The 24,697-nt window shown below is 50.6% G+C and overlaps 1 protein-coding gene across 8 annotated transcripts in view; it reads left to right on the top strand.

Moving 5' to 3' along the window:
- Positions 1 to 2,110: 2,110 nt before the first annotated feature.
- AMPD3 (adenosine monophosphate deaminase 3) overlaps positions 2,111 to 24,697 on the top strand; it is a 43,593-nt gene continuing 21,006 nt past the window's right edge. The window contains exons 1-4 of one of the 8 annotated variants that reach the window (XM_036860134.1): positions 2,111 to 2,772; positions 13,861 to 14,086; positions 19,815 to 20,019; positions 22,922 to 23,084. In XM_036860134.1, coding sequence (XP_036716029.1) covers positions 13,866 to 14,086; positions 19,815 to 20,019; positions 22,922 to 23,084 — 589 coding nt within the window. In that variant the 5' untranslated portion in view covers positions 2,111 to 2,772; positions 13,861 to 13,865. The other 7 variants (XM_036860133.1, XM_036860131.1, XM_036860135.1 and 4 more) reach the window with 7 other exon arrangements.

Genomic DNA, 24,697 nt, shown 5'->3' on the forward strand with positions numbered 1-24,697 from the left:
TGAAAATTGATGCTGTAACTGTTTCCATTATCATGTGATTTTAATGCCAAAATGAAGTGTGTCAGTTTCAACTATATAGACTGTCATAGCCACTGTCTTCAAAATTAAGAAGTACACTTTTTAAACCTATATTACATTCTTCCAAATAAAGAGTTTCTGGAGTTAAAAATAATCCCATTGTTAAAAATATCTGCAGGAACAACTGATGAAAATGAAACAGCTCATAAAACACTGAGCAGCTTAAACTGGTTTTGCCTCCTTAAATAGGTTGTTGAAACAGCCCCAGCTTAAACTGGTTTTGCCTCCCTAAATAGGTTGATTAATCAAACCTTGAGTTATTTTACAGAAACAGCAGTGCAAGATGGGAGCCATCTCTTCAGGATGACCCCCAGCCGAGAATCTTCAGTCTACAGAACTCAAAGAATCAAAAGGTTGCCACTGGAACTCTTAACAAAGCAAAGGGAGAAGTCCTTCAGTAAGGAAAATCTGGCTTCCAGTAGCATGAGTAGTTTATATGTTCCGATTCAAGACTAGCCAATCAGCTTCCAAGTTTGAAATTCCCCTAACCTCTTAAATTTCACCCCAACCCTGGATCAAGGAGACAGATTTGAAGAGCTTTGCTTCCTGTCTCCTTGCTGGTCAACCTTGCAATAAAGCTATTTCTCCCTCAAAATCAGTGCCATATTATTGGCTTCCATGCACATCAGGCAGTGAACCTTTGCTTGATAACAAAAACATCATTGGGAATGTGGGCTTCATGGACAAAGAAGAGTTTTCTGGGGGAATTTCACATTTGCAAACTTGGTAGGTGGGATTTAAGCAGTGAGAATTGTGATTTAATAAGTGTAGTGAAAGAACTTTTTTTTTTTTTTATGTGGACCATTTTTAAAGTCTTTATGAATTTGTTACAATATTGCTTCTGTTTTATGTTTTGGTTTTTTGGCCTGGAGGCATGTGGGATCTTAGCTCCCACACCTGGGATGGAACTCACACCCCCCCCCTGCATTGGAAGGCGAAGTCTTCACCACCGGGCCGCCAGGGAAGACCCAGAACTTTTTTATTTGGGTGTATTTATCTTGGTGAGGTTTTTGGTTTTGTTTTGCAATTAACAGCCATTAGGACTAAGTATTGACATTAACTGAACTTAAAAGCGTACTTTCTAGTCTCATAAAATATTAAACTAAGATTGAAATCATTTTTAATCATGTTGCTCTCAAACAGATTTTTGCTAATAACTTTAAAGTGAAGGGAAAAAGGTATAATGTACCATTCATTAAAATTGAAATAATTTAAGATTATTGTTTCATCTTTACCAAATCCTGTAATGACTTTTAGCATGCCTTATAATACATAATGTATTTATATAGTTACATGTGCATATAACTTACAAATAAATTATAAATATCAGGCTAGGACATAGAAGGAATAAAACTTGGTGCACGAATGAGACAATGTGAAAGCAGTTGGCACCATCAGGACACTAATGAATAGTTTCGTTTCCCCCTTGGTGACTAACTGGTGTGAGATATGAAAGGGAGAAGGAGTCGAGGATAGCTCTCAAGTGTGGCTTGGGGGAGTGGGTGGTGGTGCTGTCACCCAGAAGGCTGGAAATGTTACCTAATGAAATTTGGGTCCACTTGACAAACTACTGACACCAGGTTGTGGTGAAGGAAAGTGCAGCATTTGTTGCAAGGCCAAGCAAGGAGTACTGGTGGCTAAATCTCGAAAGACCCGGAACTCCTCGATGGATTTCAGGGAAGGGTTTTTAAAGACAGGGAGAGGGTAACAGGTGGGTGATCAGTTCCTGGACATTCTTCTGATGGGTGGTGAGATAATTGGGAGTCAACATCATCAACCTTCTGGTTCCAATTGTCTGGGGCCTATGTGCTTGTTGACCAGCATGCAGTTAATGCCTTGCACCTGATGGAGGTTTCAGTATCTGCAAAACAGCTCAAGCATTTGGCTCAGAATATTATCTATAGCCCTCGAAGAGGAACTAAAGGTCCTTGACTTTGTTTTATAGCTAAACTATTATTATTTTTGTCTTACTTGACTGTTTTCCTTTGCTTCTGCATTTTCTCACTTCTCTGATTAAATTTGGAACTCAGGAAAGGCCTAGGATGCTCAAGTTTTTCTACAAACAAGAGGCAGGTGGAGGACAGGGAGGGTGGGAGGAGGCTGGCCCTAGAAGGCCTTATAGGGTCCTGCTTGGTTACAGAAACACAGCAACAGGAGCAGGTTCTGGCACGTTCCTGGAAGGAAATTAGGAGTTTGAGTTTGGACACATTTCCTCGGGCCTAGGAACCTCTAGTGGAGATGTGTCCAGTTGGTTGGATACGCCATCTGCAGCTCTGGAGCATTCTGGGCTGGCGAGGAGATTCCAGAGTCATTAGCAGGCAGGAGGTTTTAACATGGGAGTGGGTGAGATCCCCAGAAGGGGCAGGCAGCCCAGCGGTGGAACCCCAGAGAACACCACCACAATGAAAAGCCAGGCCCTGGAGGCTGAGAAGCTGCAGTCATTAAGGTGTGTAGAAAATCTGGAGAGAGAAAGGGGTGGTGGTTGCAGGCGCCGACTCTGGAAACTGTACTCCAAGGGTTGCAGGAAGGAAGGTGTGCTCAGCAGGTTCAAAGGCTGGGGAGAAGCGACTAGCGGAGGCTACAAAGCACCCACTGGCTTCGGCAACTAAGAGGTCAGTCCGGACTTGGAGGGGCGGCTGTGTAAGCCAGAGCACAGAGGTTGGAGAAGAGAGAGTGTCAGTTCAGCTCCAGGGAGTAAGTCACCTGTTTGGGGGCGCTGACCCCAGAATCTCTCCTTGGGACAAGTCCCGGCATGGGGGGAGGTTTGGGAAGATCCGAACATCGTGAGGAGCGCTTTGGGGCCCGGGGTTGACCGCGGAGGCGAGGTCCGAGGAGCCGGGCTGGACCTGACCCCCGGCTGCGGCGGGCGCGCTTCCGGCCGAGGGACAGGGCGGCGGCAGCCGCGCCCCGGGCGCTCTCAAGTTTCCTTTCCTGTTGGCCGTGCGGCCCTGCGCTTCAGGTAGCGGCGGCCCGGCCGGGTGGGTGGGCGGCGGACAGGGCAGACCTCCGCGGCGGCGGCTCGGCCCGCGCCCCTCTGCCGCTGGCTCCTCGCCCCTCCTCTGCTCCGCGCCCAGGTAGGTCACCGGCTGGGGCGGTGCGAGACCCCCGGGATTCTCCCCTGCGGAAGCGGCCCTTTTCCTCCCGCCCGGCGGCCCGGGAGCTCCGGGCTGGCGCGCCGCAGCACCGCGCCCTGGGACCGCCGGCCCCCGCCCCTGGCGCGGGGCGCACCGCCGGCTCCCGCCCAGCGCCCGCCGTGGGGTGAGGCCTGGCCCGGGCTCCGCGGGCCGGCGGCAGGGCGGGGCAGCCCTTCTGCGGCGCTTGCTGAGCGCCCTGCCCCGCGCCGCCACCTGCGCTCCAGACTGCGGGCCGCCCCCTTCGACCCACTGCATGGCCCTGTCCCCTGAAGCCGGTGAGTGCGCGCGATGCTGCGCTGTTGATCTTGGGCCCACGGCTCGCGGCCCCCGGCGGCCCACAGTGGGAGTCGAGCGCCCCGGGGTCGGAATCTCGGCCCTGGGCTTCCCTGCCCGCTAAGGCGGCGGCTCCGATCCCGGGCTCGTCCCCTGCCTGGGCCCTGGCCTGTGCTCCTGTCCCAGTCCCTGCGGTGGCCTGGACTCCAGAGGCCTCAGGTGAGCCCGCCACATCTCGGCTCCCTGGCGACCGACACTGGATTCGAAAGGTTTAGAGAAATTACGGGACCCGGGACTTGCCGCCACTTAAGCGCCCGGACCACTTTCTAGTGCTTGAGGACTGGCCAGATACCAAGGGCTGAGGACTTCCACCTGGAGGCAGGGGGATGGACAGGATGGCAGAGTGATGGGGTCATTGGAGGCCTTCATCCTTACCTCTTTGGCTCTTTCCTGGCAAGGGAGGTAGGTGTACTGCATCTGGCAGTCTTGCTTTGTGCCCTTGAACTTCCTGGTAGCTGCTTTGCCAGTGGAACTGCTTGACTTGGCTGGCAGAGGCCTCTGGGGTGAGTTCTGAGAGGCCCTGGAGTAGGAGAGGCTTGCTAACTAGAGTGTCACTTACACTAACTGTTAGGTCCTTGTATGTGGCTGGAAGCTTGGTGATGACAAATTAGCAAAGGAGCTGAGTCAAGAAAGCTGGAAGCACTAGTAGGAATTCCAGCATGGTCCTGAGCCCTTGTTGGCTATCCCCCTGGATGTGGTGACCAACATTTGGCCATCTTTAGGGGGGAGTTGGCTGCAGCTGGAACCCTCATGGGAGAAATTCCTCCCCTGGCTGTGAAGCATCAGTGTTGAGTGGTAGTCAAGCCATAGGGCCAGGCACACAGAGCCCCTGTCAGCACTCACCTTCTGGAGTGTTAACAGCAGGTTTGGAGTAGTTAGCCTGACCTGGCTGCAACTCTGGTGGCAACTCTGAGGGGCCGGCTTACTCTGAAGATGCCGGTTCCGGGCTGCGCTGACTAAGAATCATGGGACTTACATGGGTGGTTTGCTGGGAGACTCTGGGACCTCTGAGCCCCACCCTCAGCCCAATCTTGGCTCTTTGGAGATCCTCAGTAAGGAGTGAGCGGCTCTCGGCAAGGTCAGGAAGCTCTTGGAGAGATGAGGCCTGTTTTCCTTGTCCTCTCACTAGGTGAATCACTCTTCAAATGGCTTTGAAATTAATCCCTGGTTTTGAAAATATCATGGGCAGATAAAATGTAGCCTTAGGGTTAAGCAGGGAGAAGATCTTCTCTCCCTGAAAGCTACTCATTGGCCTCCCTGGTTCTTCCCCCCAACTATTAATCCTTTATTTCTTCTGTGTGCTGCTGCATATCTAGGACAGGAGATCATGGCTTTGGACTCTGATCTAGGAGGGGCTAGGGCCCAAGAGGATGGGCTCAAGGCTGGGGTGCTGGCCATGCAAAGTCAGCAAGAAGTATCACTCATAGAGGAGAAGGCTCTTTTTCCTGATCTGGTTTCACATTTGAACATGGTTGCCTTCTCCTTGCACCCAAATAGGAGTTGAGAGAGCACTTGTCACATGATAGTGTTCAGTAAATAACGTTGAGTGAAAGGATTCGGTGTCTACATGAAAGGTCATGTTCATTTTCCAAGCTGGACTTTCTCGCACCTGGTATCAGGATGATAATGAGTCAAGAGATAATACTCATAAAGCACATATTATGTGCCAGGTACTATTCTATGCACTTTACACATGCTAACTAATTTAATTGTCATGGCAACCTATGAGGTTGGCACTGTTATTATCCCCATTTTAGAGGGAATAAAACTGAGCCAGAGAAATTAGTAACTTGCCCAAGGTCATGCAACTTAGTGGTGGGGCAGGAGTCCAACCTGGGTAGTCTGGCTTGAATCCATATTCTTAACCACGCACCGAACTGACTCTTGACACTGGCATAGATAGATTCACCACTTAGCTCATTGACTCATTCATTATGTTATGCGTTCATTCATTCAACAAGTATTTCTTGACACCTGCTATATTCCAGGCATGGGGATACAATAGTGAATGAGGTAGGCAAGGTCTGTCATGGAGGTGATATATAGTGGGCAAAGCCCCTTTGCCCAACCCCTCTTTGAGTCATGCACACCTCAGAAATGAGAAGGAAAATGGGCCCCTATAGGCAACCCCACAGCATCCTTTTGGGGAGGGGAGAGTCGTATCTTTTTGGATGAGTCATAATTTGATTCCAGCCTTTCCAGTTTGTTGGGGTTTTGTAAGGGACACTTAAGTGATAACAGTGAATGCAGTCTGATTTGGCACAATAACTTTATGTCCTTGAACCTAATAAATATTGTACGTCTTTATCTCATGGCAACGAAAAAAAAAAAGTGAATGCAGTCTGGTCTCCTGGGCGGGAGGTGCAGGCCTGTGTCTGGTTATCATAGATTGTCTTTTTTTTTAAAGTCTATTTTTAAAAATTGAGATATAGTTGATGTACAATATTATATAAGTTACAGGTATGCAATATAGTGATTCATAATTTTTAAAGGTTATACTCCATTTATAGTTATTATAAGTTATTGGCTGTATTCCCTGTGTTGTACCATATATCCTTGTAGCTTATTTATTTTATACATAATAGTTTGTACCTCTAAATCCCCTACCCCTATCTTGCCCCTCCCACTTCCCTCCCCCTACTGGTATCCACTAGTTTGTCCTATATATCTGTGAGTCTGTTTCCTTTTTGTTATATTCATTTGTATTTTTTAGATTCCACATATAAATAATATTATACAGTATTTGTCTTTTTCTGTCTGACTTATTTCATTTAGCATAATACCCTCCAAGTCCATCCATGTTGTTGCAAATGGCAAAATTTCATTTTTTCTTATGGCTGAGTAGTATTCCATTGTATATATGTGCCACATCTTCTCTATCCATTTGTCTGTTGATGGACACTTGGGTTGCTTCCATATCTTGGCAATTGTAAATAATGCTGCTGTGAACGTTGGGGTGCATCTATCTTTTCGAATTAGTGTTTTCATTTTTTCAGATATATACCCAGGAGTGGAATTGCTGGGTCATATGGTAGTTCTGTGTTTAGCTTTTTGAGAAACTGCCATACCATTTTCCACAGTGGCTGCACAAATTTACATTCCCACCAACAGTGTACGAGGGTTCCCTTTTCTCCACATCCTCGCCAGCATTTGTTATTTGTGGTGGTCTTTTTTTTTTTTTTTTTTAATTTTTATTTATTTATTTATTTATTTATTTATGGCTGTGTTGGGTCTTCGTTTCTGTGCCAGGGCTCTCTCCAGTTGCGGCAAGCGGGGGCCACTCTTCATCGCGGTGCGCGGGCCTCTCACTATCGCGGCCTCTCTTGTTGCGGAGCACAGGCTCCAGACGCGCAGGCTCAGCAATTGTGGCTCACGGGCCTAGTTGGTCCGCGGCATGTGGGATCTTCCCAGACCAGGGCTCGAACCCGTGTCCCCTGCATTGGCAGGCAGATTCTCAACCACTGCGCCACCAGGGAAGCCCTGTGGTGGTCTTTTTGATGACAGCCGTTCTGACAGGTGGGAGGTGATATCTCATTGTGATTTTAATTTGCATTTCTCTGATTAATGATATTGAGCATCTTTTCATGTGCCTGTTGGCCATCTGTATGTCTTCTTTGTAAAAATGTCTATTCAGGTCTTCTGCCCATTTTTTAATCAGGTTGTTTGTGTTTTTGATGTTGAGTTTATGAGCTGTTTATATTGATATTTTGGATAGTAACCCCTTATCAGTTATATCATTAGCAATATTTTCTTCCATTCAGTAGTATCATAGATTGTCTTAACGTTCCTTCAGAAGGGAAAAGGCTTTGCGTTTGGGACCAGTGCTCCTCCATCCAGGGGGACTTCTGGGCCACGAGGAGCAGAGACAGGTTAGGCTCAAGGTGGAATTGTTAGGTCCTGAGCAAAGGCTGCCCTCCCAAAACAGAGCCACAGTTTCCTCCTAAACTGTTCTGGAGGGTCTTGTATCCCTACAGCGGGACCCTTGGCCATTGTCCCAACCTGTGTCATCTTAGTGGGTCTGCTGCCCATCTCTGTCTGGACATGATGGAGTAGATCTCACACTGGTCACTGGGGCCCAGGAAGGCAGCTTTCTCTAGGCTGGAAAATGAAGGCTCGAAGTGGAAGGCATTTTCCAAAGCCTATGCCCAGGATATTAATGGGTATTTTTCCCTATGGTGGCAATGGTGGGAGGGTCAAATAAGTATGTTGGGTTAAACAAAGTTAAGCAGCTTTCTTGACTGGAGGACTTCTCAGATGTTTAGGACCTGCTAGTAGGAATTGTGTGTGAATCCCCATAAAGGACTGTAGTATGCAGTACTGTCCAAGCCTTCTGACATTTTTATGTTGTACAGACTACACTTTGGAAAATGCTCGTTTAGACCAAGGGTATCCACAGTCTGGTTAAAGGTGCAGAATAAGATTCCTTGGATGTGCTGGGTCCAAGTCGGTTCTCAGATGCATGGGCTAGGATGCTCCCATGGCAGCCCCATCCTACCTGCCCCCCACCCCGCCCCCCAAACACACTAGCAGAAGGAATCATTTGCCTCTTCTCCCTCTGGCAGGATAGTACTAAGGGCTCTGATTTTTTTTTTTTTTTTTTCCGTTTTAAGGTCATTTAATTATTTAATGAATACACGTTACTCTCCCTCTAGGTTGCTTGTAGCCTGCCGGTTGCACTGTTTATGAAACAGCTGTGAGGACAGGGGGGTCATAATCTCTGGGTAGCTAAATCCCAGCAGCGGCCTGGGGATCGTGTGTCAGCCCTGTAATCCTGCTCTGTACGCACAGGAATTATTATGTGGGCTCAGGAAGGTACAACCTCATGATTGGACGTGAGGAGGTGACTCAGGCCCAGGTCAGGGCTGGAGCCAGCCTCCCGGTAAACAACTGGCCCCATCCTTTCTGGGCGCTTCTCCTCAGGATTTCGACAGCACCACAGAAATAACCCTTTTGCTCATGGTTATTTCCCAGACCCATGCTGTTGGTCTAAGTCCCGGGGAAGCTGTGTGTCTGCTGTGAGCTTCCCCACAGAGGACCGTCCTTCTTCTAAACGGCAGATGAAGAGCGGAGCTTTGCGACCCGTGGTGCTGTTGTGACCCACCCTGACTGCTCCGCGGGTCACTTGAGGCAGGGAGAGCGGCAGCTGTGGCGGCTGGGTGGCCGCGTCCAGCCGGCGCTCAGGAGGCTCCTGCGAGCTGGAGGCCCACGTGGGAGCCGAGAGCGGCAGTAAGAAGGGGAGGCTGGGGCAGGAGGGCTTGGGTGGGTCAGGCGGGAGGCACTGCTTCCCCGGCTGTGGATGGGTGGGCAGGCACGTGTGCTCTGGCAGAGCTGGTCAGGCCGCCCTGTCACCCGTGATGTGCAGCTCTTTTCAGGGAAAAAGGGAAGGAATGAGACAGGGCACGCCCGTCTTTTCATCCTTGTCTGCTCCTGCGCTGAGAGGTCCCCTCCCCCTGAGTCTCTGTCCTTTCCAGTTCCTGGCCCTTCCCTCTTTTAGAGGGGGTGGAGAGAGGCTCATATTGGCAACTGGCCCAGAGCTCCCCCCCGCCAGTCCTGGGGTGCCCTCAGGATGGTTTGGGGGGCCCTCTGAGGGGACCAGGGCAGGCTCTGTGTGTATAGACGACTTCCCTTGGTAAGATGGTCACCAGGCCAAGCCCGAGGTGGGGTTCAAAACGGAAGCAGCACAGGTGATGGTATTGGCAGTTAGTGCTCAGCTTTCAGGAGGGGTCTGGACGTTCGAGGGAGGCTGTGGCTTATCGTCTGTGGTTTGTCAGGAAGGCTGAACGCACTATTGCATTGGGCAGCAGTTGCTTTAGTTTCCTGCTCCGAAGAGGGCTGTGAACGGGGCCAGGACGCTGCATTCTGGACACAGCAGCCATGATAACTAGCATTACCTGGGCCCTGTAGGACTCTTGGAAATTTTCCACTTCCATTTCATATTCACGGAAGAATTTCCAGCCCAGACTTTTCCTGCTCTTGCTGAGGGCTGCTCACAGATATGCAAAGCAGAGACCTCCCACCCCAGCAGCAGGCAGAACCCAGCTAGCTGCACTTACACTGACTCAGCTCAGCCTCCCCGGCAGCACGCAGCCCTTGGCCGAACTGAGTCACCTGGGTGGCATCCTCGGGATCAGCCATGGAGACTCCAGTGCCAGGCTCAGGTCTGTGTCATGGGTTCTAACTGTGGAAGTCTGGCAAGAGCAAGGAACAGCATCATTTGTATAAGGAGGGGATTTAAGAGGCACTGTGCTGCCTTTCTGGAGGGGTCATGATGCTATGAAAACGTTCCTGTTTGTTGAAATCGGTGGTATTTTACAGCTTTCTGACTTCGGGACACTTGGAGGGTACTGTATTATATGTAACAACGACATAAGCTGTATCACCAGGCAATGCGGGGGAATTCACAGTTGAGCCTCCTAAGCCTGCTGGCTTCAGCTGACAAGTGGTTGAAAGCCAGGCTTGAACTGGCAGCTGGAGCTGAAGCTCTGCTGGGCATGTGTATGGTGGCCTTTCTTCTGCATGCCTGGCCTGGCAGGGGTCTCTGGGTCTGAGAAGAGAGGCAAGCTCTGGAAGGAGGGGTTGGCAGGTGGGAGCTGTCTGCCAAGGATGTGCAAGAGACAGCAAATGTCCAGAAGGCTCCTAAGGCCCACTGACTTAGCCTAGCACCCCAACTGGGTTACTTGGTCAATACTAAGGCACGGAATGGAGTCTTCACCCGTTATTTAAGACATTGGTAGTAGTTCTGTAGGAGATTCGTATGGATTCTGACAAAAAGGGGTCTATGGGGAGATGGTACTCTGTGATCCTCAAGTCTTTGGTGTGCCCTGTGAATCTGGGGTGAAGAGGCTGTGGAATGCAGTGTCCCCCTAATAATTGACCACAGGACCTGTTTCATAGCAACAGGTATTGACTTCTGGTGGGACCAAATTTGGAGAAGACTGATTAAAGCTATTTGAGCTAAAGAAAAAGGAAGATCTTTTGTAGAAAGATGCATCCTGTAAAGTGTGTTTAGTTGACTTGAGCAAACTAAAAATGCTTCATGGAAAAACATGGCAGGATCTGGCGTAAGAGCCCTCAGACCCAAAGGACCCCCCCCCCGGTGCCCGTTTCTGAGGGTACCTAGTGGGGTGTGGCTGGGTCAGGCCTGTGTGTGTTTGTGGGGGGCGTAGGAAGGTGGTGGTGGGCAGCTTCCGTCTGAGGCAAGAACTAATGCAGAGATGGGTCTCAGTGGTGGAATTCCCTTTGGACCAGCCTCTCTCTGGTGTGGGTTAGGTGGGAGAGGACCCTGATTGCCAAAATCTGGGATGTAAAGGTTTGATTAGTTTTCCTATTTTTCTCTTTTTATAATTTTTAAGTCTATTCATTTTCTTTCTATCTTGTTTTGCGCAAATGACATTACAATAGCATTAATGATCAAAATCAGATATTGCCTCTCACACAGGTGATCCTACCATCTGGTCATTTGAGTGTGTGTCTCTTGCAGCTCTCGCTCATGAGGGGATGCGTTTTCCTATCATTGTAATCAAAGCACCGGTACAGTTTCATGTATTAATTTTTTCATTTGCTGTTATCTCCCACGGTAATTTTTTTTTTTAATTAATTAACTTATTTATTTATTTTTGGCTGCGTTGGGTCTTCGTTGCTGCACGCGGGCTTCCTCTAGTTGCAGCGAGCAGAGGCTACTCTTCCTTGTGGTGTGCGGGCTTCTCATTGCGGTGGCTTCTCTTGTTGTGGAGCATGGGCTCTAGGCGCGTGGGCTTCAGTAGTTGTGTCTCGGGAGCTCTAGAGCACAGGCTCAGTAGTTGTGGCACACGGGCTTAGTTGCTCCGCGGCATGTGGGATCTTCCCGGACCAGGGCTCGAACCCATGTCCCCTGCATTGGCAGGCGGATTCTTAACCACTGCGCCACCAGGGAAGTCCTCACAAGGTATTTTTTATGTGATTGCACTGTCCTCATAGTTATAATTTTGGTTGCTTAATGTTTTTTTTCAAGTGAGTATGCTCTCATTTGGACATTTTAAAGCTATTTATATAAAGAGTGCAGGTAAACATGTTTGTGCTTTTTCCTTCCTTCAGATTCTTTTCTTAGAAACAATTTCTAGAAGTGGGTTTACTCTGTCAGGTGCTTGAATGGTTTATGGCATTTGCTGCCTCTTGCCTGGGGCCCTTTGGAGGTCTGCTTCTGAGATGCATGTGAGGTTTTGGAATGCTGCACTTGCCCAGGGCCTTGGAGTTGAGGGCTGGGGGCCCAGCTTTGTTCTGCCCTAATAGCTCCTCCTGGGTCTAGCTGTTTGTCTTTCTCTCCATTTCTTTCTTCTGTCACCTTCTTCTCTGGCCTCTGCTCTGATAGTTTCCAGCTTCCCCTTCTCTCTGCTATCAGGATGTGGAAATCTCCACAGTCAGCTGTTCCTCTTCATCTTTGCAGGATAGGCCTTTGCAGTCTTGGTCTCTGCTGCCACAGACCAGCAGTTACGTGCTGGGCTGCCTCTCTCCTCCCACTCAGGCCCCTGAGGGTGAAGGAGGCCCAGGAAAGGCCTGGCCCTGGGGGCGGGGTCGGGGGGGGGGGGGGGGGAAGGAGGAAATTGGTTTCACCGTCTAGGGGCCCACAGGGGTACTGTGCCTGCCCGTTACCAGCCTGCTTGCTTCATTCCTGTCTGTGTCAAGAATTAGACCCACGTGCCGCAGAGAAGACCAGAGCAGCAAGGCTCCCCAGGCACCAGAAACCTCCCTGGTACCTAGAACTGAGAGGGCCTTGGAGATCACGTAGTCTAATCCCCTTATCTCACAGGTGAAAACACTGTGAGGCCGAGAGAATGACTGCCCCAAGGTTGTTCAGTGAGTCCCTCCTCCCTTGTAATTGCTTCCTCTCCCTGCCAGGCAGCAACTGGGCACTGTCTCGCCTTCATCCTCCTCCGTCGGGCTGACAAAGCCACATCTCTCTTTTTTTTTTTTTTAAACATCTTTATTGGAGTATAATTGCTTTACAATGGTGTGTTAGTTTCTGCTTTATAACAAAGTGAATCAGTTATACATATACATATGTTCCCATATCTCTTCCCTCTTGCATCTCCCTCCCTCCCACCCTCCCTATCCCACCCCTCTAGATGGTCACAAAGCACCAAGCTTTAAACCCTCCTTAAACTGGATGGACAGGAAATGCCTCTTCCAGAGCTGCTCCTGGTGAAGGTGGCTTGTGGAGAGGATGCAGTATTGGTCTGTTCCATAAGTGTGAGGGACAGTGAGGAGACTTGCCCTGACCCCCAAATAGGCAGAGAGAAGCAGCACAGAGTAGTGGTTTAGAGGACAGATGCAGGAACCAGGTGCCTGCATTCAAATCCCTCAGCAGAGGCTTAGAGAGGAAAGGGACAGGGGAGCCGGAGACTGAGAACAGCTCAGGTCTCTGCCCACTTATTAGAGGTGTGACCCTGGGCAAGTTAGCTCTCTGTGCCTTCATTCTCTCATCTGTAAAATGGGAATTAACTGAGCTAGTAAATTTATAGGGCTTGGCAGAGTGTACTTACTATGGGCTATGTAAGTGCTGAAAGACAGACAGGCAGAAAGACAGGAAAGAAAGGAGCCAACCAGGTGATTTAGACCAGCTACTGACAGTGAGGAACCAGCGTGCAGAGGAGGATAAGGGCGAGCTTCTTTGAGGAAGTGAGTTTTCAGTTGGGTTGTGAGAGGTAAAGAGTCTCCCTGTCCCCAAACCTTTATTTTATTTGCTGTCTTGTTAGAAGTTCCAGAGGGTTTGGGAGATGGTGGAATTATGATTTCATTTCAGCAAAAGGCCTCATTTTATGTGGTGAGGAATGTAGCTGTGGATCTCCTGGGACCTTATGCTAATCATTAAGCCCTTTGGTCTTTGGTCTTCCCCTCTGTGCAGTGGGGAGCAAGTCTGGACGTCGTAGTACCTGGCACGGCCTCCTCATAGCCTGCAGGAGGGGGCTTCTGAACTCTCCGCTTCCTGCTCCGTCGTGGAAACCAAGGCGGGGGGGGGGGGGGCGGGGCTGCCCACACGCTAAGGATTCCCTGGGTTCAGGAAAACAGAAGTAGACTTGGTGGGACAGTTCATCCTTTCACTTCTGAACGTTGGCTTTCTCGTGAGATGTAACTGGACCTACACTTTCACATCCAATCACTTATGGAGCTAGTTTTAAACATTGGCCTGCTGGGTTTGGTCTGGGGAGTCCCTAAGTAGACAGCTGACCACAAGGACTGGGGCACCTGGCCCTTTTTTCGGTATCTTCTCCTGCCATGCATCAGTGACTCAGGTGGTCCAGTAATTCTTGAAGGCTCACGCTGGTTCTTTTTCTGCCAGTCGAGATGCCGCGCCAGTTCCCCAAGCTGAACATCTCCGAGGTGGACGAGCAAGTCCGGCTCCTGGCCGAGAAGGTGTTCGCTAAAGTGCTCCGAGAAGAGGACAGCAAAGATGCCCTGTCCCTCTTCACCGTCCCCGAGGACTGCCCCATCGGGCAGAAGGAGGCCAAGGAGAGGGAGCTGCAGAAGGAGCTGGCGGAGCAGAAGTCTGTGGAGACGGCAAAAAGGTTTGTCCCCCTGACTTGTGTGTGGGGTTGTTCAGACCCAGGCAGGCTGTGGGCGTGTGTCCTGGATGAGACACTTCGTGTGAACTTGGCTGTCCTGGGAACTGAGTTTATTTCTGAACCAAGACTGCTTCACTCACCACTTATTCACTGAAGTGTGTCTTGGTGCCTTTGTTTGGTTGAAAAGATCAAAACCCACTTTCTCTACTGATGATTTAATAACAAATCATGTGAACAAATACACACCGTTTCCAAATGACATTTCCACTTTCTTTCTGAAAATTTGAGGATTTCTTGGGAAACATCAGTTTTACTTCTTTTCATCACTTTGCATTGTTAATTAACAATGTATATGTACTTTGCATTGTTAATTAACTCAGCTCACTATTTGCCAGGTGTTGTGCTGGGCACTGGGGATGCATTAGTGAACAAGATAGATATAGTTCCTGCTCTGTAGAGCTTACAGTCGGTCTAGACAGTAATTAAGTGACTGGACTACTTAATTGAAAAAATGACAAGTTATGATAAGTGCTGTGTTAGTCAGTGTCTAACCAGAAAAGCAGAAACTACTTGAGTAATGGAAATAGGATTTTCATGCAGGGCATTGGTTACAGGGGGCAGAGAACCGAGGAGGCAAGCAGTGGGGAGAGAGGCAGCCCAGAGATTAGACACAGTAGGAAGCAGCTACCACCCCAGGCAGAGAGACAGTGGAGAGAGGTGGTGTTGCGGGAGCCTGGGGTAGAGAAGTTGGAACTGCGGTGGCCTTGTCAGTGGAAAATGGAGCCTAGGGGGAGAGGCAACAGCTGCAGAGATGCCTCCCAAGGCAGAGATAGAGGCAGGGATACCTGGCTTTAATCCTTCTGGCATGTTCCGGTTTCCCCCACTGGTTGCCACTGGCCAAACCTAGCCAGCAGCCAGCTGGCGCATGGAGAAGGGAGAGTCCTTTTTCAGACTGGGTACTTAGGGAAGGTCTTTCCTAGGAGGTGACATTGTAGCTGATGCAAGGGCGTAAAGGAGCTAGCTCTGGGTAGAGCTGGGTGAGAGTCTTACAGGTGGAGCAGCCCAGGACAAAGGCCCTCAGGGATCTTCAAGGAGGCCCATGTTGGGTAGAGGTGTGGTTAAGGGGGAAGCGCCATGACCTCCGGCTGGAGGGGTAGGCAGGGCCCAGATCAGATTGGTCTGTGCTCCCTGATAAATATTGGGTTGGTTAAAAAGTTTCTTGGGGTTTTTCTGTGAGATGTTATGGAAAAACCTGAATAAACTTTTTATCCAACCCAATAGTTTGGCTCTTTGCCCAAGTGCATTGGGAAGCCTCACCCTTTTAGCTTATCTCACCTGGGAGAGCAGAATTAAAGAATAAAAAGCTTTGAGAACGTGTCTGGCAGGGCTGTAGCTGGGTGCCTGGCTGGCTGGCGTACTGCAGACCCCAATAGCTAACGTAGTAGAACTTGAGCCTTCTCTGCAACCTAGTGCATCATCAGGTCCTGCCTAAGGTACTGCCTTATTTTAAAAGGCAAGTCCTTTCCTTTCTTGGTAGGACAGAATTTCAGTATTTCCTTAACTTTTTTTGGAAAGTAGTAAAAAGTCAAGTACTTGTATGAAGGCAAGAACAGAGGTTCATCATCCAGAAAATAAGTGCTTTCCTTCCTCTGAGGGGCTGTGAAGTGAAGGGGTCGTTGGTGCCATCGGCCAGCTCTGAGCGCCAGCCTTGTGCTGAGTGAGGTGGGGACAGGTCATCCCTGGAGGGTAAAGAAGAGCCTGATGGTGGAGACCCTGGTCCACACTGCACTGACTGAACAGAGGGCTGACTTTATGAACTGAATGGTCTGCAGGGTGTTCTGTGTCTTAAGAATTGAGCATTTTGGACCCTTAACAGTGAGAAGGAGTCCTGGCATTTTGTATTACTAGGAATAGGTTTCTGAGGCCAGTTTCCATTACAGAGTGACACTGGGCCTGACGTCTGCAGAAGAGAGTCTTCTCTTCTTATCAATGCCCAGGCTAATGGCAAAATAGAAGCCTTCTTACTCTAAGTCCAAACGATGCTCCGTGGTTTTCAGAAATTCCTCTGCAAGCTCATCTCCAGAAATTTTGCTCCTTCCCTACTTGTTAGGTTGTGATGGTCTTGGTTTGCATCTGTCTGCCCCTTTTGACTGGAAGCTCCTTGAGGACTTTATCTGGCTCCCACGGGATCCCCAGGATCCAGCCCAGGACTTAGCCTGTGTTGGTGAGCAGTGGATGTGTGGCAGAAGAAGGACATCCTGTTTCTCCACTGCCACCACAGATACTACCTCAGGGTGGCCACGGCTCTCTGGGCCACTGTGTTCTACCCCTCCCTGGTACACTCTGTGACCTTGGGCCCATTAGGAAACCTTTCTGTGCCCCAGTTTCTCATCATCTGTAAAAAGTAGACATGATAAAGAGCTACTTTCTTGGGGTGTTGTGAGGAATGAGGGACTTAACATATGCAAAAGGTTTAGGGCAGTGCCTGGATCACAGTAAGCCCCATGGAGATGTTAACTATTTGTCCAGCTTCCTGCGGCAGAGATGGGCAGCAACAGCAGCTACTGCTTACTGTGGGCTAAGTGCTGGCCTGTGCAGTTTACTTTCATTCTTCAAGCCCCCCATGAAGCTTATCAAGTGGCTATTCTTATCTCGATTTTGCTGATTAGGACACATAGCCAGTAAGTGACAGGGCAGAGACTAAAATCCACGTCTTTCGAAGGTAGAACCCCACACTTTAACCACGAGGCTATCCCATCTCCAGTCAGGGCTGGGGTCCTTGGTTGCACGTGAAGACACCGGAATGACACTGGGGGCTGCTCCCCAGGGTATAATCGCCGGCTTCTGAATGAAATGGAGGGAAAAGCTGGACCATGGCTCCCTGCTGCCCACTGGGTTCTTTTCTGCCAGAGGACAGCTTGGTCCCTAGACTGCCTGTCAGATGTCCCAGTATCCTCTGGAGCTGTGCACCCCCAGCTTTATCTTTCAGCCTCGCTGTTCAGTAGAGGCACCGTTACGCGAATATTCAGATGCGAACCGTGTGCAGGAGGAACCCTCTCTGCAGCTTCCTCTTTGCCTCTGGCTGCTCCCTGACGTTCTGGAAGATAAATGGTAATACGGAGCCTTCCCGCCAGAGCCAGGCGCTGTGCTGGGCTTTGAAGATGGAGGGCGCTACACACAAGAGTCAGAGGGCGGCCCCTGCCCAATAGCCAGCGAGGAACCTGGGCCTCAGTCTAGGCGCACATGGAGATGAATTCTGCCAACCACCTGCATGAGCTTGGAAGTGGATTCTTTCCCAGGGTCTCCAGCTAAGAGCCCAGTGTGGCCAGCCTGGTTTTGGCCTTTCGATACCCCGGACATAGAGCCCAGCTGAGCCCACGCCGACGTTTCACCTACAGAACTGCGAGCCAGCAAGTGGGGATTGCTTGAAGCCGCCAGGCTTGTGGCAATTTGTAGTGCAGCTATAGAAGATGAACACAGGGCCCTCTCATCGGGCTCCGTTTAGCTTTTCCAGTTTTCTCAGAGACGAGCTTTAGTAGTTATCTCTGGTTATTCCGAGCCCTTGCCCATGGTGTGTGGGCCCTAAGGAGTTGCCCCATCTGCTGTTAAACCTGTCCCTTATCCCTGCAAAGTCCAAGCTCCCAGCCCATGTTCACATGTGACAGTCTGGGGCTCACCTGAAGACCAAGGCTGGAGCCATAATGGATGTCTTCAAGAAGGAGAACTTGAGGGCACCGGCTGGTGGGTTCTGGCTTCCTCATTGGGGCAGAGGAATATGGACATTCCTTGGACAAGTCTGGTGGGCTTTGGCTTAGGCAGCCTTCCAGCTTTCTAATTGTGGGTTTTTTTTTTTTAAACTTTCTTACCTGTTTCTCACCTTAGATGTCACCTTGCTTTTCCTTAGCAGGACTGGTCATCAGGCGGCATTGGCTGAGGCTTGCGGGGGTATAGTTGGCATAGAGATAAAAACAGTGACCTGGCAGATGTGTGGGTGACACAGAAGCCAGAGTCTCACAGGGTCTGGCTGACCCTGTCAGAACATGAGAGGGAGCCCAAAGTAATGGCTCTTCCTCTAGGTGTGAACATCCAAAAGATGCCAAAGTGGGAACCTCATTGCTCAAGGTGAGTCTGCCTCTGAGGAATGATTGACAGACATGAGTTGGTATCTTCCTTGGAACAGGATGCTTGACTCAGCTCCATGTGATGGATGGATGGTGGGCTGGGGAAAGCCTAGGCTGGAGGTTCCTGGAGTCCAGCCTGGGTTTCCTGAACAACTCAGTGCATCTGTTTTGTAGGGTCAGGGTCAGAGCAAAGACAAACTTCTGAAAAAGGGCCGCCTCCATTTTCCAGGTCTAAACAGTCTTGTCCCCAAAGAGGTGATAACACATGTGGGCAGATAAGGACCAGAGGGCCATAGGCAAGCAGTGGGTGTATAGACAGAGCAGGGAAAAATTGGTGGTTCCTGAAAAATCAGCCGTGGGTCTGTGAGAAGAGACCTGGCCAAGAGCCAGGAGGATGACAGCTGCCTCCGGGTGAGTCATAAGGTCCGTTTGGAGATCAGCTGATTTCCCCACACCCTGTAGGTGTCACCGGTGCCTGGAGAAAAGGAGGGGTTCTAGGGGCTCTGGTGGGTCACGGTTGTCACTGAGTCCTTCGCTGGTGGCTGTAGGCCCTGGTTGTGCTGGGATAGTACCCAGGAGGCTGCTGGGCCCTGTGGCACAGGAGGGCAAGTAGTCAGCTGGTTGCTGGCATTGGACATCACTGGGTGGCAGTGCTGGGGAGAGACATGGGAGAGGGGAGTGCTGATGGCCTCACCTCCCTGCTGCTTAACTCTATGCCTGGGGATCCTAGGACTTGGGGCGGTGTCATTTGAAACATTACTGATTTGTGAACCCTCACCTTTCTCATTAACTAATCAGCATTGCAAATAAGCACGAGCTTGTGGCATTTTAAACCAACCTTGTGCTTACTTCCCCAAGAGTTTGCGAAATCATCTTTTGGTGCCAAGGTGACAGGTCCAGAGAGACCTGAAACTGATGCTGATCAGTCCCTTTCCCATAACAAAGCTACAGATCTGTGCCTGCCCCAGCAGCGGCCAGGAGGGCACATGCCAGGCTAGAGGAAGGAGCAACCGGGGTGACAGGGTACGAGGGAGGTGGGAAGCTAAGGGCTAGGGGCACCTTGCCGTAACTTTGTATAAGCGATTTCCCATCTCTGGTCCCCTGACTCTTCCTTTATGAAAACAGGAGGTGGGACTGGTTGATTGTCACAGTCTCTTCTGGCTCCAGTGCCCCAAATTATTAACTTTGTGACGTGCACTGTGATCGAGACTGTTCATATGCTGGGACTCAGAGTTTGGCTTGTCTGGAGACAGCATGGTGGTTGATTCGACATCGTGCTCACCTCACCTGCCCTTGGTGTTAGACCCCTGCAGGGTGGTCTGCCCTCTGTCTCCTGAGACACTTGCCTACTTGCATGCTCCACGCGCCCTGCAAACGCGGGCCACAGCAGTTCTTGGTGGCCGCAGGGAGGGGTGTCTGGGATATTGCATGCAGAGAGACGCGTGTGAGAGGAAGGCACGAATGAATGATTGGAAACTCCTTAACGGTAGGACCAGCACCGCTGATTAATCAGAGGCAAATTCTCCTGCCGTGTCCATAGCAGAGACTCTTCATCACTCGCCCCAATTCGCTGCTGCTTTCTTTCACTTTTCCTTGTCCTCGACTTTTAGAAAGAAAAGTTTTAAGATGATTCGGTCCCAGTCCCTGTCTCTGCAAATGCCGACGCAGCAAGATTGGAAGGGCCCCCCGACAGCCAGCCCAGCCATGTCTCCCGCAGCTCCTGTGCTCCCCGGAGCCCCTCCCCAGCCCGCACCCGCGCCCTATGCCATGCCCGAGTTCCAGCGGGTCACCATCAGCGGAGACTACTGTGCTGGGGTAAGGCGTCTCTGCGGGGGCTGTGTGAGTGTTGTATGTGCCTTGTGCCAAAGCTGGGGTCCCGTGGGGTCACGCCCAGCCCTGAAGCCTGGCCTGGTCTGTGGGTGTCTGGGAGGTAGCAGGCAGGAGGCACAGGATCTGGGGAGAAGGAGGGTTCTAGGCGAGGTAGCGGGTGTGTGTCTAGGGCGCTGCTCTCCCTGTGAGGAGGGCCTAGGGCTGCAGGTTGGTACACCGTGTGGCCCGTAGGTTCCATATGTGCTCTGGGCCCAGAAACACTGCTCTGTGTCCCTGTAGCCCATGGGGGACGGTTCCAGCTTGGGCTCTTTAGTGTTCCCAGATGTTGAATGGATTAAGTCCTGGTGTTGACTGGTTTGTGCGAAATCAGTTATTGCTGATTCAGCTCCTCCTCTGTGCTTGGACTCATGTCCTTAAATACAGGCTAGACCAGCCAAGCAGGACGAGCAGGTCTCGACAAGAAAGTGAACAAGCTTGGTTTGCACCAAGTTGGTTAACTCAGTCACTGAAAATGTGCTACTTTCACCTGGTTGGATGATGCATTTTTATTGCTTGTTTTTTGAAGAGAAATATCACTTAGTGCCAGGTTTGGTTCCATCTCCCTGGCCCTCAACCTACTACCCGTGCCTCAACTGGCCTTGTTATTCTGTCTCTCCTCTTTTTTAACAGTAGCTTTAGAGTATATAGTGTATCTGAGAAAGCAAAGTGACTTATTACTCTTCTATACATTTTCTTCTAGCTTAAAAAATTTATTTTTTGAGCAATAGAAAATCCTTGCATATGACTTAAAATTTAAAAGGTACAAAAATTATATCAGTCCTCTAGCCACCCAATTCCCCTCCTCAGAGGCAATCCTTGGTTTTGGTTTCTGGTGTGTTCTCACATAGATGGCCTGTGTACCTACAGTTTACTATGCCCATGTAGTTGATTTATTTCTTTTTACACAAATGGTAGTTACTATACATTATACTGAGCCTAGGTTTTTCATGTAACAGTACATCTTGGAGATAATGCCATATCAATAGATCAAGAACTTCCTTGTGATTTCTTTTTGACAAGTGCATAGTATTCCACTGTGTGGATGAACCATACTTTATTTAAATTCCTTTCTATGGATGGGAATTTTGGTTGGATTGGAAACAACACAGGCCTTGTCTGGAGATACAGCATCCTGACCAGGAGTCCGTGGTGTCCACCCAGCCTCTGGCATGTGGGCAGAACAGTGGAAGGGGAGCCTAGAGGTGGGCTGACAGCCAGCTGAAGCGGGGGAGGACATTGGCCTGGTGCATTAACTAGCTCCTTTCAATCGGTCTCCTGCTTGGCACATTGTAGGGCATAGAGCCCCTGAACTGGCGAGTGGTCCCCAGAGAGCCACCAGTGCATGAGAGGCAGGCTGACCTTGCAGGTCGCCTTGGCCCCCAGTGGGTCAGCTGCCAGGCATGAGGTCTGCAGTGCTTACAGGTTGGCTGGTCCGCTGGGACGCTGAGCACGTCTCTGATACCTCCAGCTGTGGCCTGAGCCCCTTGCCCCGCTGAGTCCATCGGTCCTGCAGACAGAGTATTTGGCTTTATTGTTGGCAGGGACACATTTGTGTCTACGGTGTTGTCCGCTCACCTATTCCTGCTGCTCTCCTAAGCCATCAGAAAGTGTAAAATGGAATTAACACCCCCTCATGGGGACACCTGGAGTCAGGAAAGGAGAAGCTCCTTCCTTAACAAGAGGCAAGGAAAAAAAAAAAAAGTAAAAGTATAAAAACGTGCATGGGAAAGATATATACCAACTTGCTTCCTCTGAGGATGGAGTGGGTGGAGGAGGGCAGAGTTTTAGCTGTTCATCTGAGATGATTTATTTATGTAAACATATAAGACATCTGAAACAACAGTACAAAATATTAAAATTGTTAGCTCTGGAAGGTAGATACATGGGTGTCTGTCATATTATCTTCAGTGCTTGTCTGTATGTTTACAACATTTCAAAACTAAAAATGATTTTTTTTTTACTAAAGCAGAGGGGCCACGGTCCAGGCCCCAGCCTTCCGGCTCTGTGCTCCCTCTTGTACCTCCCTCTGCTGCATCTCATATCCCCTCTTATGAATGACTGTCTCCCCCAGCACGTTCAGATTTCTTCCACACCTGTCCTTCCCAACAGACAAAGATTAACGAGCCCACTGGAAGGTGGGAATTTATCTCATTTATCTCTGAGTGTGAGGCAGCTCTGGGAAAGCAGAGCATACTTGGGCTTTGGGACTCAATCAGATCAGGGTCTGAAGTTTGACTTTGTGACTTCCTGTGATTTATCCTCTCTGGGGTACCTGCCTCTCTCCAACAGCCCCAAATCTCCTCCTGTGTTGGGGGTCCCCAAGACCCCTGCCGGGTTCAGTGATTTGCCAGGAGAACTCCTAGGACTCAGCGCAGAGCTGTACTCAGGACTAGGATTTATTACAGGGAAAGGCTGCAGAGCAAAGTCAGCAAAGGAAAGAGGTACATGGGGCAGAGTCTGGAAGAGGCCAGCAGCAATCTTCCCAGCAGCCCCGCCCAGTGGAGTCACCAGAACGCGCTTAATCCATTCAGCATTGAATTGTGACAGCATGGGTGAAGTGTCATCTACTGTGGAAGCTCATTAGAGACTCAGCAGCCAAGGTTTTCACTGGGGCTGACCGCACGTCTGCAGAGCACATCCCTCAATTCCAGGCTCCCAGAAGGAAATCGGGTGTCCAGCATAAACCATGGTGTTTGTACAAACCGTTCAAGCACAGGGAGCCACTGGGCCCACAGTGGTGGGAGTGCTCCCCAAACCCAAGTTCCCTGCTGCCAGTCGAGGGCCAACCTTGCGGCAGGTCTTGCTAGGTCAGCGGTCTCAGGCCTGCTGTGTGCACCCTTTTCTGCAGATCACCGTGGAGGACTACGAACAGGCTGCCAAGAGCCTGGCCAAGGCCCTGATAATCCGGGAGAAGTATGCCCGGCTCGCCTATCACCGCTTCCCGCACACCACGGCCCAGTACCTGGGTCACTGGCAGGCAGACGCTGCCCCTCTGGAAGAGGGCCTCCCAGGTACGGCGCTGTGGCTGCAGGTGGGCTTCCAAGCAGGGCATGGCCCGAGGGTTGGTCAGGATGTTTTACTGGTTGGACGTATTTCCCCCAGGTGGTGTTTTAAGGGCAGAAGCCCTGGTATTGGCTTCTCCTACACTGATTTTTTTGCTGGTTTCCCCAAGGATTGATTCCATGTGCACCGTGTACCTTGCCCTTGGTTGAGCTGTACAAGTTGAGAGAGACAAGGCAGGGGAGGGGGTGAAAGACAGTCCCTGGTCTTGGGAGTCCTCTAGGGAGACGGGCAGTCTCATGCTGGATATTTAAACACAATCAGACAGTAAATGCCAAATTGGTGGTGAGGTGGGTGGCGTGTGGGTAAGTAGAGAGGGTGTGTTCCCAGGGCAGGGAAGTTGGCTCTGGAGTCCAACACACCTGCATTCCGATCTAAGCTCCACCACTTTCTTGGGCAAGGAAGGTATTTCTCCAAACGTCAGTTTCTCAGTCTGTAAAATGGGAATACTAATAATATCTATCCGTCGGGCCAGTTGTGAGGATGAAACGAGAGAATGAACGTGAAGTCGTTAGTGCAGTTCTGGCATCTGGGGAGTGATTGGTAAATAGCAGTTACGTTGATGCAGTGGAGTTTGGGGAAGGAGGGATCAGAGAAGGCAGGATGGGTTCTGGTGGAGTCTCTTTGGCCTGTGAAAGACCCAGGAGCAGTAGAGGCTGTAAGTTAACTAACATGAATGAAGACAACAGGAAACCTCGATCTTGAAAGTTGGTGGTGGGGGATCGGATGAGGGCCTGGTGGTCTGTGCCAGCACCCAGGACCCTGGCTGCCCCCCCGGGTGGAGTTGGTGCCAAGATGTCTCCTGTCTCTTGCTTTCCTTGAAGCTCTGAGACCTCGACTTTGGGCATCTGTTACTCCCTGGGGCCCTGGGTAAGTCTCAGCCCTCCCGAACCCATTTCCCTGTCTGTCTGAGGGAAGTTGACCCCACCCGCTCCAGTGCTGGCACGGGCAGGCAGGAGTGACAGTCCAAGGTGTGCTTTACACAGAACAGAGTCCCCGGGGGCCCGGGTGGGAGAGTGGTGAGGCGGAGGCAGTGGTCCCCCCAGGCCTTTGGACTGCGTGCGTCTCACAGGCACTGGCACACGTCGGGGACTCCTGGGCTGGCCTGTGGCCGTGCCTGATGTGTGTGGGGGGGCATCAGTTCCCCGCCCCCGGGCTGCTTCAGCCCCTGTGATGCCTCACATCTGCTCTAGGGCAGTCTGTTCCGGGCCCTGATGGGGGACGCCCAGGCAGCTACTCCGCCTTCGTTCCTTCCATGGATGAAGCTTCCAGGGTCTCCTCCTGCCTGGGGTGGCGGCCAGGCGGCTGGACGCTGTGTGGGGTTGGCTGACGCGCAGAGCTGAAGCCCCAGTTCTACTGCTGCTCAGCATAACCTGTTCCTTGGCCAGAACAGAGCTTATCGAGAGCCAGGAAAACCCACTATGAGAGTAATGAGAGTAATGCCCTACGATGTATTACTGTTTACAAAGCATTTTCCTCTACCTGCTACCACAGCCCTCACAACAGCCCATTAAGGCAGGGTGTCATCCTCAGGTGAGCAGACAGGGTCAGGAGATAAAGTCGT

The sequence above is a fragment of the Balaenoptera musculus genome, chromosome 8 (assembly GCF_009873245.2).
Source record: "Balaenoptera musculus isolate JJ_BM4_2016_0621 chromosome 8, mBalMus1.pri.v3, whole genome shotgun sequence".
NCBI classification, from domain to species: domain Eukaryota; kingdom Metazoa; phylum Chordata; class Mammalia; order Artiodactyla; family Balaenopteridae; genus Balaenoptera; species Balaenoptera musculus.